This window comes from Neofelis nebulosa, chromosome 3 (genome assembly GCF_028018385.1).
Source record: "Neofelis nebulosa isolate mNeoNeb1 chromosome 3, mNeoNeb1.pri, whole genome shotgun sequence".
NCBI lineage: Eukaryota > Metazoa > Chordata > Mammalia > Carnivora > Felidae > Neofelis > Neofelis nebulosa.
The window spans coordinates 85762959-85777768 of record NC_080784.1 but is presented as its reverse complement, the minus strand read 5'-3'; the positions used below and the strand labels follow the sequence as shown (position 1 = coordinate 85777768).

At 37.6% G+C, this 14810-nt stretch overlaps 1 protein-coding gene across 12 annotated transcripts in view; it reads right to left on the bottom strand.

The window, feature by feature from the left end:
* INPP4B (inositol polyphosphate-4-phosphatase type II B) overlaps positions 1-14810 on the bottom strand; it is a 775173-nt gene that overhangs the window by 85463 nt on the left and 674900 nt on the right. For all 12 annotated transcript variants that reach the window (XM_058721302.1, XM_058721291.1, XM_058721289.1 and 9 more), the window contains 3 exons: positions 4621-4793; positions 3654-3777; positions 2370-2487 (listed from right to left, as the gene is read on the bottom strand). In XM_058721302.1, coding sequence (XP_058577285.1) covers positions 2370-2487; positions 3654-3777; positions 4621-4793 — 415 coding nt within the window. The remainder of the gene's footprint in view (positions 1-2369; positions 2488-3653; positions 3778-4620; positions 4794-14810) is intronic.

Sequence of the window (14810 nt, the reverse complement as noted above, 5' to 3'; positions counted from 1 at the left end):
TGACGTAAATTGGGTTCTAAATTATTTTTTCTGCATATGGATAACCAATTGTCACAGCACATTTTTTGAAAAGACCCTCCATTCTCCATTGAATGGCTTTGGCACTTTTGTCAAAAATCAACTGAACAGTTTACATCTGGGCTCTAAATTCTGTTCCATTGATCTAGATGTGTATACTTATTCCAGTACCACAAAGTCTTGATTATTGTGGTTTCATATTAAGTCTTGAAATCAGAAAGTGTAAGTCTTCTTTTGTCCTTCTTTTGCAAAATCGTTTTTGGAATTTGGTTCCTTTGCATTTCCATACAAATTTTAGGTTTAGCTTGCCAATTTCTGAACAAAAGACTACTGGGATTTAGACAGCAATTGGACTGAATCTATAGATCAATTTGTGGAGAATTGCCATTGAAACAATACTGAGTATCCTAATCTGGGAACACGGACTGTCTTTTCTGTTTATTGGGTCTTATTAATTTCTCTAAGCACGATTTTGTGTGTTCTGTATACAATTCTTAGAGTACTTTGTTAAATTTGGTGCGACGTAATTATTTTTTGACGTTATTGTGAATGACATTGTTATGTGTGTCACCACTGCTTCCAACCACTTTTCAGGAGTGTGCTTTTTTCTGCTCTCCAGTCCAGATAAAGTCAGCCCCCTCTAGTAGTGAAACCACTGGTCTTCTCGGATTGTGTCACCGCAGTAAAACTGTGCTGACCCAGCTGCCCAGCTGGCTTGGATGGGAGCAACTCCAGGCAAGAGAGCCAACAGACACCAATGGTCTTAACCAATGTCCACTAGTTTTTCATCAATAAGTACTTCTGAGTTTGTGTGCACATTTATTTCCTTAGTCTCAAGATGGTCGTTTTAGACAATTCTGTCCAATTGCAGTGCTGATGTTAGGAGAGAGGATTTGCCAAGTTGCTCACTTTGCTGTTCTAAGAGTTCCACTGACATCTGTTTTGTAACTTTTGAATTTAGGCACAGCCTGTACATTCCCTCAGAAAAAGCGTCTATACTCTGCCTATACCAAATGGCCTGGTAAGCTTTCCATATTAATTGTGATAGAAGTATCAGTTTCCCACTTTTGATAATAATCTCCATAGTAATATAGAGTGGTACCGTTTTCCAGGTGTCTGTATGAACAATTTTATTCTTCTTTATTCCAATGCATGGAAAATTAAGCATGAGTTCACAGATGAAATATTTAGCTTTATGAGGATATTTTTTCTTTATGTATAAGAAATAGTCACCTTTCATTCAATCACGTATCTCTGAGCATCCTTCATACAAAGTTTAAAATAACTATTATATATTGACTATAGACAAGAAAGCAAGGTTAGTTAATTTTTTTTTTATGTTTACTTATTTTGAGAGAGAAATAGAGAGCACACACAAGTGGGAAGGGGAAGAGAGAAGGAGAGGCAGAATCTCAAGCAGGCTCCACACTATCAGTGCAGAGCCCGATGCAGGGCTTGAACTTAAGAACCATGAGATCATGACCTGAGCTCGGATCAAGAGTCAGGTGCTTAACTGACTGAGCCACCCAGGTGCCCCAAGAAAGCAAGTTTAGTTTGAACTTTTCTACCTACTTTCTTCTCCATCTCTCTCCAGTATGAAAAGGGCCTTCTCTTTAGTATGTTCATATTTTTCCTTGTGATCTAAGAATGTTTCAAATTTCAAATATCCTCATGCAGCATGTAAAAGTGCTAATTTCCAAATGGCTACAATCTGGTGGACCCCAACTGAAATGATTTACCAAAGGATATAATTCTTCTGTTGGAGGTCTATTCCACACATCATCATTTTTCTTAACTATTTCTGATATTTTGCCCATCATACACTGACCTTCAAAGCTATTTATTTAAAACCATTCTCAGAAATTTGAGTCTGTGAGTGAATTGTCAAAAATAATTAAGAAAAATGGCGGTATATGCCCCATGACACAGAAATATATCCTTTCTAAAATGTTGCTGCTTTTAACAGAATTTAATAAAAAGTCATTTTAGGAATTATGATGCTATTAACCAAATGATTCCAGCAAAAGTAAAAACATCTAGAGCTTTGGAATAGATAGCAATAAAGAGAAAATGCCCTTCTGATGCCTGCTATCCTTTTGAATTCCTCATATTTCCTGGAGGAACACTTCCAGGCTCACCTCACTACCGGACAATTAATAAACATTCATGAGACTTCTGAGAGTTTTTCAAGATTTTCCCCTCTTACATCCCCGAACTTATTTTGCACAAAAAAGGAAAAAAGAACAAGAGAAAAGTTTCCCAACCAAACCTTAATTCTCCTTGGCTCCTTTGTCAGGAGTTAACACAAATATCTAACAAAGCTTGGTCTCAAGGAAATAGGCACCACTTACCGCCTTCCTGTTATAACTGGCAAGACATCATTGGACTTGGCTTCAATTATTTTAAATGCAACTTTCTTCAAATCTGAAATGCCAACAGCCATGTCCTCTAGCATTCCGATTTCATCACCTACACAAGGGAGAAGGAGCATTGTTACAAATACACTATTTGAAGAAAATGTCATTTGGTATTACACCTCCCTGCTGGGATTTGTTCTAGCATTTTAGTGAATGGGTTTCTGAGTGCAGAGAATTTATTCTAAACACTTTTCCTCAGAGGCTGAAGGCTTTCACCAGTGAAATAAAAACCATTTCAGTGGACTCCAGCAGTCCAAGTACCCTTTGAGGGAAAGAAGAATGTGTACATTTGGTGGAAGGCTATCAGAAAGTTTTAACTCCTTTATGAAACAGAGGATCATGCAGATCTCTTTCCATTGGCAGGACTGATATTTGATTTTTCTAGAAATAATAGAGATGTTTGAATTTTAGACTTGATATTTGATTTTTCTAGAAATAATAGAGATGTTTGAATTTTAGACTTGATATTTGATTTTTCTAGAAATAATAGAGATGTTTGAATTTTAGACTACTGACCCAGGCTCACACTAGTTTTATTTCTCAGCACACTAACAAAGAAAGCCTAAGAAGGAGGAAATTGAGTTAGAGTCCAGATCAACACTATCCAATTCAAATATAATGCAGGCCACATATATAATTTTAAATTTCCTGGGGGTCACGTTTTTAAAAGAGTAAGATTTACAAAGGTGAAATTAATATTAATAATATATTTTACTCTAACCCAATATACCCAGTGTATCATTTAGTTATAAATCAATATAAAATTATTAATTTTTAATATAAAACTAGTTTTTACTAGTCTTGGAAATCTGGTGTGCCTGTCTAGTACATATTGATTTGGACTAGACATGTTTCAAGTGCTCAATAGCCACACCAGGCTATGTATTGAATAGTGCAGTTCTAGACATTAGAGAGTTGGGACTTTAAAAATCCAGTCATTGAAACTCTGTTGGCAAAGAGCCTTTTATATTAAAAAAGCCAGATGTTTGTTCAGGACTCCACTATGAAATAATCTATAATTCCATTTTCAAAACATAATGAGGATAAGAGTACAGTTACAAGGTGAATGAATGCACAGAACAGAAAGTTACATTATTTCTGTAATGCCTGATGTCATAAATGTTTATTTCTCATTTTTAAGTTTTACTGCAGAATCTATGGATCAACTATCCTTATGAATAAGAATACGATTTTAACATGTACCAAAGCAATACTCACTGTATGTACTTAGCAGTCCTTCATATTGCACTATCAACCCCACTGTGTGAAGCTGCTGCAGGAAGCCAGGGTCATGCAAACTTGTATGTAATTTGATGATAAAACCACAAACCAATCCAGCAAGCTAAAAAAAAAGTCATTGAAGACATTTGGGTCAGCAAACTTTAATTGAAAAATATTTAAGATTTTTGAGGCATCACAGATTTAATTAAAAATTTTCAAGTATGTGAAACATCCATGAACTAGTGGGAGACACGGACAGTTGGGTTAAAATATTCCCTTTGCCTGGAATGTTTAGAAAGAGAGGCTTCTCCTTTCCTCCATATGTATGTCTATAAAACTCAGTTGTAGGTGTGGAGGCGGAAGGGAGAAGAAAGGCCCCCAAGGACAGCTACTGTGATGGAGACCAGCCTTGGTGTCATGAGATAGGGCTGGGGGTAGGCAAAGAAAGTGGTCCTGCCAAACCCTGCCTTTAAGCATTACTTCCCTGCAAACTTATTTTATAAGCAAACCAAACAAAAAGATTATTATGAGGCCTTGTCCTGGGATTCCTTAGGGAGCTGTATAAATAAAAGGGAGGTTGCAAACAGATCCCGTTTGCCAGCCCCAGCTGCCACCTGCTGTGGAAGGCAGCCACCCCTTTCCTTCCAGCCTGTACTGTGTGGAGACCCCAGGGAGTAATACCATGACAGGATGGGCAACCTGTTCTTCACGGACTGTCTGCGTCATGAAACAGAATGTACAATTCAGAGACTTGGCCATCTCTTTGCAGAAATAAATACTTAAGATCTCATAAGCTGTTTCCATTCAGTTCGTGTTTATTATGAACAAGAAAACCTCATACCAAAAATTTAAGTAAAGAATCTCTTTAAAAATGAAACTACCAAAAGAAGACCTCTTCTGTCACCAAGGATAACATTTAGCCACCCAGCATTGCACTGTGCTCACAACAAAAAGAGGCATCTACCGCTTGGCTGAAGACGATGTCCCTTCTCAGAGTCAGCATCAAGCACTGGGGCAAGCTGTATGCAAGTTCCTGAAGGAGCACGAATGTCAAGGACTGCTTGGCTCGGTTCACCACTTCTCCCATGCAGTCCTTCAGGGTAAGGATGAGGGGATACAATTGTTCATACCAGTCCTCTGTGGGGAGGAAGGGGGTGTAAGAACAGCAGGATAGGTGAAGGTCTTGGAGAATAGAACCAATTTACTATTCTACAGTCAAGTTACACATATCATTAAGTATTCACAATGATTAGAAGAGCTGTGATACAAACCTCTCCTCTGAAATCCAGATGTCAATAACCAGCCACATGTTGGATCTCTCTGCTGGGTGTATTGAATTTATTTACAGTATAACTCCTCTCCACCCTACTCATCTCCAGTCTGTACTGCCTGGATCCTAGTGGATGAGGCCATCAGACTCTTTCTATGCTGGAAACAAATTTTCCTGGACTTCTTCTTCTATAGTTTTCACATTTGTTGGGACATTGAATAGTTCTACCACTGTAATAACCCACCAGACATTCACTTACCCCTTGCCCTCTGCCTTCATCATTTCTCAATCTTCTCTGGATCAGTCACTTCCCTCTCCCTCTGATCACATCCTATTTGAACGCTTTTTCAACAGTGTCACTGGAGGGGACTTTCTAATCAGTTTCAATTCCATCCCATCCCTCACTCCCTCACTGCCCTACTTTAAACATTTTAAAAACACTAAAGAATTCAGAATAAAGTCCAAAAGCATAAAAGACCCTGCATTATCTGATCTCTGCTACTTGTCCAGTCTCACCTCTCAGAACATCCTTACTCGCAGTCGTGAGTCCCAGGTGAACTGAACAATGTTCCCAATTTTCCCAAACCTGCCATGCTCTTTCATTTTAGTGTGTGTGCAAATCCTAACTCCAGTCCTGGAACACACTCCCTCTACCTGTCTCCCTGATAAATACTTTATCTTCTCTGCAGACTTAATTTAGGATTTTTGTCTTCTAGGAAGTATGGATCCCCCCCCTCCCCATTTACTGAAGTTTGGGTAGAGATTAATTCCTTTTTTTTATTCCCACAGTTCCTTGTTTTTAATGTTCTAGAATTATCCACACACTGTTTGCTCTACAAGAAAGGGAGCTCACTGACAGTAAGGAACTTATATTTTAATCACTGAGCCTAGCATAGAATCTAAAATTCAATCGTTTTAATTGAATGAGTATAGTTATAATAAATAGGCCAAACGTTTTTAAAGATTTAGACAAGAATGAAAAAATCAAGTTTTTGACAATTCAAATAGGTTTTTTTCAAATCAGGATACAAAACTGAAACCAACTGTGCTTTTTGTATGTCTAGATACCAAACATGTTTCAATTCTATAATTATGACATTGGCACATGATATAGAAATGAGTTATATTATATTTTAGTTTATTTGGAAATCAAGGCCCTGATAAATGTCAAACACTATACATTCCAGATTGCATGACATTCCATTAACATATAAATAAATAGTAGCATGACAATGATATCTAATAGAAATGTATATATGCTGAAAAATTCATTATAAATCAGGATCTGAATTGCTATGATCTTCTTAGCAAAAAAGTGTAAACTTCACCGTGAATGATGTAAGTGGTCAATAACCAGTTAAGACCTTGGAAGAGTTACAGGGAATGATAAAAAGAATCGTAATCACCATTGTACCATATCTACTGTCAGTTATTTTATGTTGTGTTGTAATAAACTAGATGAAATAAACTAAAATGCTTGAAAGAATAATTAGTGACCCCCACTTAATAAAAAGCTGTGCTCTTGTTAATACTTAATGTAAATGCTTATGTGAAGCTATAATGCAAAATACATTAGGAACATTATGAGTTATTATTCAAAAATATTGTAGAATTAAGTGTTATGATAGGAATAAAAAAAACACTAGAGAAGGGAAATCCAATGAAGGCTTATTAAATCTGTAATCATTTAATGAAGGCCTCACCTGTGGGCAGCCTTGGGTGAAATACGAACAATGGTTCATTTTAAACAAGCATTGGCTAATAGTGATTTTTATGTCATTATTACATGTAAAAGGGCGTGTGAATGGGCATCAGACTTATTTTCAGAATAAAAGATACATCAGTAGATATCAAAAAGGGATGCTCCTTAGTCCTATTTTTTTATATTTACATTCTTTATCTCCCATTCTCTCCCGCCCTCTTATTATTCTCAATACGAATGTTTAGACTGATAACATACATATATACACTAGGAAGACAAATATTTCAATAAACCGATGTAGATTTCCATCTTAAAAGATAACAGGCGGCAAAATGATTTTGTTTTGTGCTTAAGTCCTAGAGATCAGCTTCTACTGAAGAATCTCAAACACAAAATAAAGCTTGTGTGCAGTAGGTGGCGCTGCCTTATTAGGCTGAAGCAGAACTACTGTGTCACTATTCCATTCAAGCCCCTGATTTATACTGCTTTATACATAGTGTGCGTATTGGTTTAGGCACCTTGTATCATACTATCTTGTGCCAAGTGGTCAATGACTTGGTCAAGGGTGTGATATGCTCTTCCTCATTAGAAAATGGAAAATTAACTTAAGGGTATACACTTACTTCTCTTGAAAGACATTAAGTGACAGCTAAAATTTAAATATAGCTCTTTGTTTTTCTTGAAGATCTTTCTTTGCAAATTTCATCATTTCCTTTCTCGCTTCTAAACCTATCCTCACACTTAACCAGTTGATTCTTACTCATAAATTGCAATCATATACTAACAAAAGGGAGTCTGATTTCTAGTCTTAATAGAATTAAACTGAAAACATGGAAAAAAATACACTGATATTCTAAACTTAGGAGCATGTTAACAATAGTCTCCATTTACTATAATTATATATACATTGTTAGCTAAAATTTAAAGAAAATGACAGTATAATAAAACATTAATTATAAATAAGAAAAATGCAAGTTTGTGAGGAAGGTAGCATGTTTTAAAGATTACAGTAGCCAGCTTCCAATAGAAAAGCATGAATGAGAAAGCTAAAATTCTATTTTGTTTTCTGGAAAAGAAACAATTTAAGTTCACCAGATAAAGGAAAAACTGCACTGGCAAATGCAAATTGCAATGACTAAAGGTTTTGGTCCCTGTTAATATTCACTCACCGTAAATCTCAGGTTCTCAAATAAACACAATGGTGTATGACAGGCGAAAGAAAGGCTGGAGTCAGTTCACAAATGGCCTTTTTGCTCCAATGAGCATTCCAAATCATTTTCACAAAGGAACAGCAAATGCTTTAGTTTTCTCTTCGAAAATATTTTTGGGAAAAGGAAGAAGCTACAGGTCTTGACCGTCTTCAGATCACTGTCACTTCCCCTCACCTTCCTGCCTCTCTTTACTTCACAATTTGCATGGTGCTCACTTTGTTCTCATGAGAAAGCCATGTTCTGTCAGAGATGATGATGTTCATTCTGCACTATCTAGTCAAAATCAGAAGTCCTGAAATGCACAATCCACTTTTCTGAGTTTAATTTCTTCAAATTTCAACTAAGATTTTATACAACACAACACACACACACACACACACACATGATACACCCAATGAAGCTAGGAAGCTAGGGGCTCACCACTCTATAGTCACGGCACCAACTCCTCTCTGGGAGCTAACCGGCTCAGCAGGCACTTAAGTGCCCACATCCTCGATTCTATCCCCTGGGCTCCTTTCAGTGACAGAGGAAAATATAAAGAGAATGTTTTAGCGTCTCTATAAAAACTTGCTGAAACTCCTTAACCCTGTGACCAACAAGCAGAGTCTTTCCTCAGGAAAACATAAAATGCATGTGGCTTAGCCGAGCTTTTCCTGAGCTTTGTGAAGTGTGCTGGAAGCCATCCAAGCAGAGCCTGTTTTCCAGCCCTTTCCTTGCTTCTATAACATATTCAAGTGACGCTCAGTGAAGGATTCAAAGAACGACTGCGAGGTGCCCCCCTCACCTCCTCCATACGCCATCTATTTCCTGTACAGGATGTTCACGTCCTCTGAGCTCAATGGCTCTTATGTTACTCAGGAGGAAAATAAAAGAGCCAAATAGCTACCAACTGTAGCAGAGCATAATGCTTTCTTTCCAATTTCTGAGTCATTTTCTTCTCAGGTACTTGGTTTTCTTTGCTCATTTAAAATAATTAACTTCACACAAGCTTGTTGCCATTGTTATTTTTGTTATCACAACTTTTCAGACATAGAGGAAAAGAAAAGCTAAAAGATTGCATGCCCATTAAACTTTATGCAAAGAGATAAGAGAAGAAATGATCCCAGCTTTTAGGATTCACCTCAGTTAAGAAGATGATGAACTGTGAAGCTAAGCAATTAGAATAGCCTCTAAGGAGGGTGATAAAATCCCCAAGGTTGTGAGAACAGAGACCAAACTCCTAGCCAACAGGGCTTTTATACTATGCTCAAACTCAGGGAGCACAGGATCCACAATGGGTTTGTAGTTGGAGGCGAGGGTGGGAGATTTCACGATCCCTGCTCAGAGCCTTTATGGCTTTTGATGGACCTGTGTCCTACCTCACCCCAGATATAGCTACCTATGTGCCCCTCTGAGTGAAGGCCTTCTTTCAGGCACAATGCTACAATGGGAACATCATAGCTTGGAGGGGTCAACCAAAGGCTTCCCCTCCAGACACTGTATAGCTAAACTCTTTTGTATGAGTATAATACATGGGGCCAACGTTGGTCATAGATCCTGGACACCAGCCCACATGAAGCCTCCAAATATCTGGACATACCCCAGGATATAGCCTAATCAGATAATGGCTGAATAATCTGGAGAAGAAAAGCACCCGCTAAGGCCTGGTTGCCTAGAATGCCTTCCTCAGCCACTCAGAATGTGCCCTGAGCCTTCCTAAGCCCTTGTCCATCTTTATCTTCTATCTCTTGGTCCAGGAACCAAAAAATCAATCTGTATTTATATCACTTTAACAAATGCTAACCTGCCTTCCTTTTATCACTTTCCCTCCTTTCTTCACTGCCATCATGAGAAACACAGTCATTTGTTAGACAGGTAGAAACTTTTGGATGTGAGGTCCTATGGGTGACACTTATATTTATAACTCATGACCCCTACAAGGAAAAGTAAGAGGTGCAAAGTAATATCTACCATATAAGGGAGTTGGATAAGTGCTATAAAAATTGGGACCGGGACAAAACAAGTTTAGAAGAATTAAGAGTTTAGAGGCAATGCAGTTCATCTTTGGTGAGATCATATTCATTCATGGTTGTGTTATTTGCTGAATATTTGAAGGAAGTCTTGTACGGAAGGAGTTCAGGGAAGCTGAATGGAACACTCATAAAGCAAAGCTTTGTAGGAACAGTCTGGGAGAAGCGAATGGTTTGATGATGTCAAGTCCCATAGGCAGATGCCATAAACTGATCGAAGTTGCCATGCGGGGATTAGAAGGGAGGAGAGGAGGGGCTGACATTACTGACAGACTTGGACAAGGCAAGAGTACAGTGGAAATAAATGTTGAGCCTGAAGCCATGGGAGGAAGGGAAAAACAGTAAAAAGCTTAGTGGGCAGTCATCATAGCTGGGATAAGAGAGAAGTAAGTAGGGGTGGGGAGGGAAACAGGAAGGTACAGAGTATGTGAGCAGAGAGCCAAAAGCTAAGAAGTAAGACCAAATCTAGAAATAATGGGTATCAGGCAGGGCAAATGGAAACAGGGTTTATGGTAACCCTGGGGGAAAAGTTGCACAGAGAGCAGTCTGTGTCTTCTGAGCAGTCTAATGGCCCCAGGGGGATTCACACAAAGGACAGACACGAATCTTAAAACGTGATCATCATAGTGTCCACTGAACTATGATCCAAGGGAAGCGACTGATCTTGGCACCTTCCAGATGTATTAGAAATGAGTGTACTGCTCAACTTGAAACAAGCTGCTAGAAGAACAAAGGCAACCTTTTCTTGTGTCAAGGGAACTTTGTTTGTTTAAATCCTGCCAGCCTGAGAACACAGGGTCATAAAACTCTCCAATCTTGCTCTTAGAAAAGTAGCGAAGGAAATGCATCAACCGATATCCTGGTTAAATTTCTCATTTTGTAGCACAGAGTTGAAAGCCTTAAGTAAATTCTGCTAAGACAGTTTCCAGGACCTAAATCCATTAATCAAACAAGCTCTGTATTTGTTGTAGCACAAAAGTTTTGAATTAGGGGTTGTGATGAGCCTGGAGGAGTCTCATATCCATTGGGCTTATTTTGCCTTTTGGCCTTAAAAACACCTGTAACCTCAGGACTCTGGCCTACAAATATGCTGAACATTTCAGAATAAGCTGTATAGGTCATAGATTACTGAGCAACCTGAAGTCACCAATACATCTGCACCAGATAGCTCCTGTAATTTAAATTTTGTGTAGTATCTAAGACTGAGAAAAAAGGAGTAGATATTGAGTTGACTGAAGAATGATCCAGAGAAGGGAAAAGGAGAGGCATTTCTATCCTGAAGTGAACCAGGTACTGTAGGAGCTTTCTAGTAAACTCCAAAGCCATTGGAACATAGTGCACCATTTTTAAAAATTCCTTTACAAAGTAACAAAGTCTCATGTAAATAGATTTAACTCATAAGTGCAGAGAAAGTAGGCAAGTAACCAAACATAATGTAAACAATACTACTCTCAAGCCATTCCATTCAATAATCATATGCCCCAAGGTTCCCACATGGGAAATATGAGTCTTTATCTATCTCAGTTTTGTTTTGGATGTGAGCATCACCAGATTTATGATAAATTTAAGTAATTTTAAGTATGTGCACTTTTTGAATATGCGGTAATTCTTAATTTCTGCCTAAGGTACCATTCCATTGTAAAGCTTTAAGAGATATCTACAGGATTGATTTTCAAAAAGTTATCTCTCAATATCACTAATGTTTTTTCCTGGAAAGAATAGAAGCAGTGAAGCATAGTGGTCAGGAGAGCAGGCTCTCAACTGAGACCACTGGGGACGGAAGCCAGGCTCTGCCACTGGACTGGGCTTGATAGTGACAAGTAATTCACCTTTCTACTTTTTCATTTATTAAATATGTAGAATTATTCCTATGCATGTTACAAGAATTAAATAATACAGGCAATATTTTTTAAGTTTCCAGCACATACTAAGAAATCCCAAGATGTTAGCTACGATCTTAAAAAAGTAATACAATCATAAAGTAATTTTTATATGTCACCCATTGTCTGCCTGCTACTAACATTTGTTGCTTATGCTCTTCCTTCTCTCCTATTTCTGAGGATGAACTGTTTGTTCCCCAGCTAAGACCAACCAGCTCCTCTATCTGTACACCAGATCTCATCTCCTATCCCTTACTTAAAAGTATCACTCAAGAAATTCTCTCCCCTTTCCCCTACATCATCAATATTTCCTTTGTTACTAGAGATTCCCATCAGCACATACACATGCCGTTGTGTTCCCATCTTTAAAAAAACAACCCCGTCTTGACCCTACTTCCTTCTACAGCTTCCACCCTCTTTCTCTTCTTCCTTTCATGATGACACCTCTCAAAAAGTTGTCTATACATGCTGTCTCCAGTTCCTTTTCTTTCTCTTCCTTTTAACCACTCCACTTGCATTTACTCCTTATCCACTCTAGTGAATTGTCATCACTGTCACCAGTGACTTCTATGCTGATGAATCCAAAGTCACTTAGGCCTCATTCCACTTGACCTTTGGCAGCATTAGGCATGCTGAAAACTCCCTCCTGGAGTTTCTCACCCCGGATTTCAGGATATCATACTCTCCTGGTATCCTCCCACCTTACTGGCCATTCCTTATCCCACTCTGTTGCTGGTTCATCCACTTCTTTTTGACCCATTCACATGGGAACATCCCCAGGGTAATCTGCACATTAGCTTCCTTTCCTCTGAACACTCAACCCTTTGTTGACATTTTTCAGTTCCATGGTTTTAAGTACCATTTATGTGTTGACAATTACTATATTTATACCTTTTTGTATTAATTTTTAAAATTTTAATTCTAGTATAGTTAACATACAGTGTTATACTAGTTTCGGGTATACCGTATAGTGATTCACTCAGTGCTCATCATGATAAATGTACTCTTTATACAAATTTATATCTTTAACCTGAACCTCTCTCTTGAACCCAGATTCTTGTATCTAACTGCATACTTGATATGTCCATGTAAACTGGCATTTTCCAAACAAGCTCCTATTCACCACAAACCCTGTTCTACCCAGTCTTCCCCAACCAGTACAGCACCACCCCATCTTTCCAGCTGCTTGTGCTAAAAATGTTGAATCATTCTCAACTCCTCCTTTTCTTTCATTCTCTCACCCAAACCATCAGAAAAGCCTGTCAACACTACCTTCAAAATAACTACAGAGTCCAACCACTTTTCATCATCTCCATGGCCACCTTCTTCTTGATCCAAGCCACTAACATGTCTCACCTATATAATTACATTAGCCTTCCAACTTATCTATACCTGGTTCTATCTTTCCCATCTATAGTCTAATCTCAACATAACAGCCTAGGTGTTAAAATCTGTGTCATATTAGGTTAAGCCCTGGCTCAAAAACTCTCTGATTGCTCTTATTTTTCTCAGAGTAGAAGTCAAAGTCAATACAAAGGCCTTACATGATCCTTTCTCTAAGTTACCTGTATAAATTCATCTTCTACTTTCTTCCCTCCTCTTTCTCTGTTCAAACCAAACTGGCATTTTTGCTGTTTTCTGATCATGGCAGGGCCACTACTGTCTCAAGCCTTTTGTAGTAGTTGTTTTCTGTGTCCAATATATCCTTCCCCTAGATGTCCACATGGCTCTATCTTTTTCTCCTTGTGTCTCTGTTCTAACATCAACTTCTCAATAAAGCCATTGGCCACTCCCCTTAAACTTCAATTCTGCCCTCTAACGATATTCCAAAACCCTCTTATTTGCTTCATATTTTTCCACATCATTTGCCACCATTAATATCTTGTGTAATACCTTTATTTATTATGTTTTAATGTCTCTCTGGTACAAACATGGGAGGGCAGATGTTTTGCCTGTTTCGCTTATTGTTTTATCTTCATTGTCTAGAATAGTGCCTGGCACATAGTAGGTACTCACTTAAAATATGTTGAATGAATGAAAGAAAAAAAATCACTTTAAATAATGTGGCACCTTTATTCTCATACATTAGAACTGGCAGAGACCTTCAAAACTTGGCAGATGACCTTTATTTTGCCCACAAAGTAAGGTCCAAAAAATGTAAGTTATCTGTCAAAGGTTATAGCCAAATAAGTAAATTGAGAACTTGCCAAGAATCTTGGAGCTGAGTCAAGTGTTGTTTTGTTACATTGTAATTCATTGCACAATTTTTAAGGGACACATTAGTTTTCTGATAGGATATTTGAAAATTTCATAATGTACAATTATTATTGAAATCCTAATTTTATAATACAAATATCTGTGGTATATTTTAATTATTTTTTATTGGTTTTTTTTTAGCTAGTAAGTGTATTTTAAAAGCCATTTTTACCTGTTAACTTATGAGTTTTTAAAAGCCTGATTCATTGATGCTTCTTTCCCAATGTAATACTAATCATTTATGTGTAGAAATTCATGAAATTCATGAATATTAATATTTAATTCCTTTGATGAAAATGATGCTTTGTGCTTGTAACCTTGCACTTTACAAAATAAAATACATGTTTCATATTATAAATCCACTGAAATAATTATCTAATGTTGAGTATAAGTTCTGATAATATAGTGATTTTCATGTATGTACGCATAAACACGCACACATGTTGATGATATTCACTTAATAATATAAAATTTACCTGCCTAAGCATTTCTTGTCAGGTAGCAGTTATAGATCAAGGTGACCAGGCTTTTATTTCATAATATTGGCCTCTATGACTTTCCAAGAATTATGTTAGGCTCTGGAGATTCAAGAGCAAATCACAAATACTTGGCATATTTTCTCACAGAGCCAAGTCTAGTAGAGGAGATGACATTTAAAACAGCATCTCAATAAACCAGAGATTCAGAGGCTGCAAAATAGTGGTCCATGGGCCAGTCGTATTTGGCCCTCAAAGGTATTTTATTTGGCCTTCCTCATATTTTAACAATTCTTCCAAGTCAAATATTGACCTTTAAAGAATTTTAATGTTTCATATAAAAATTCAGA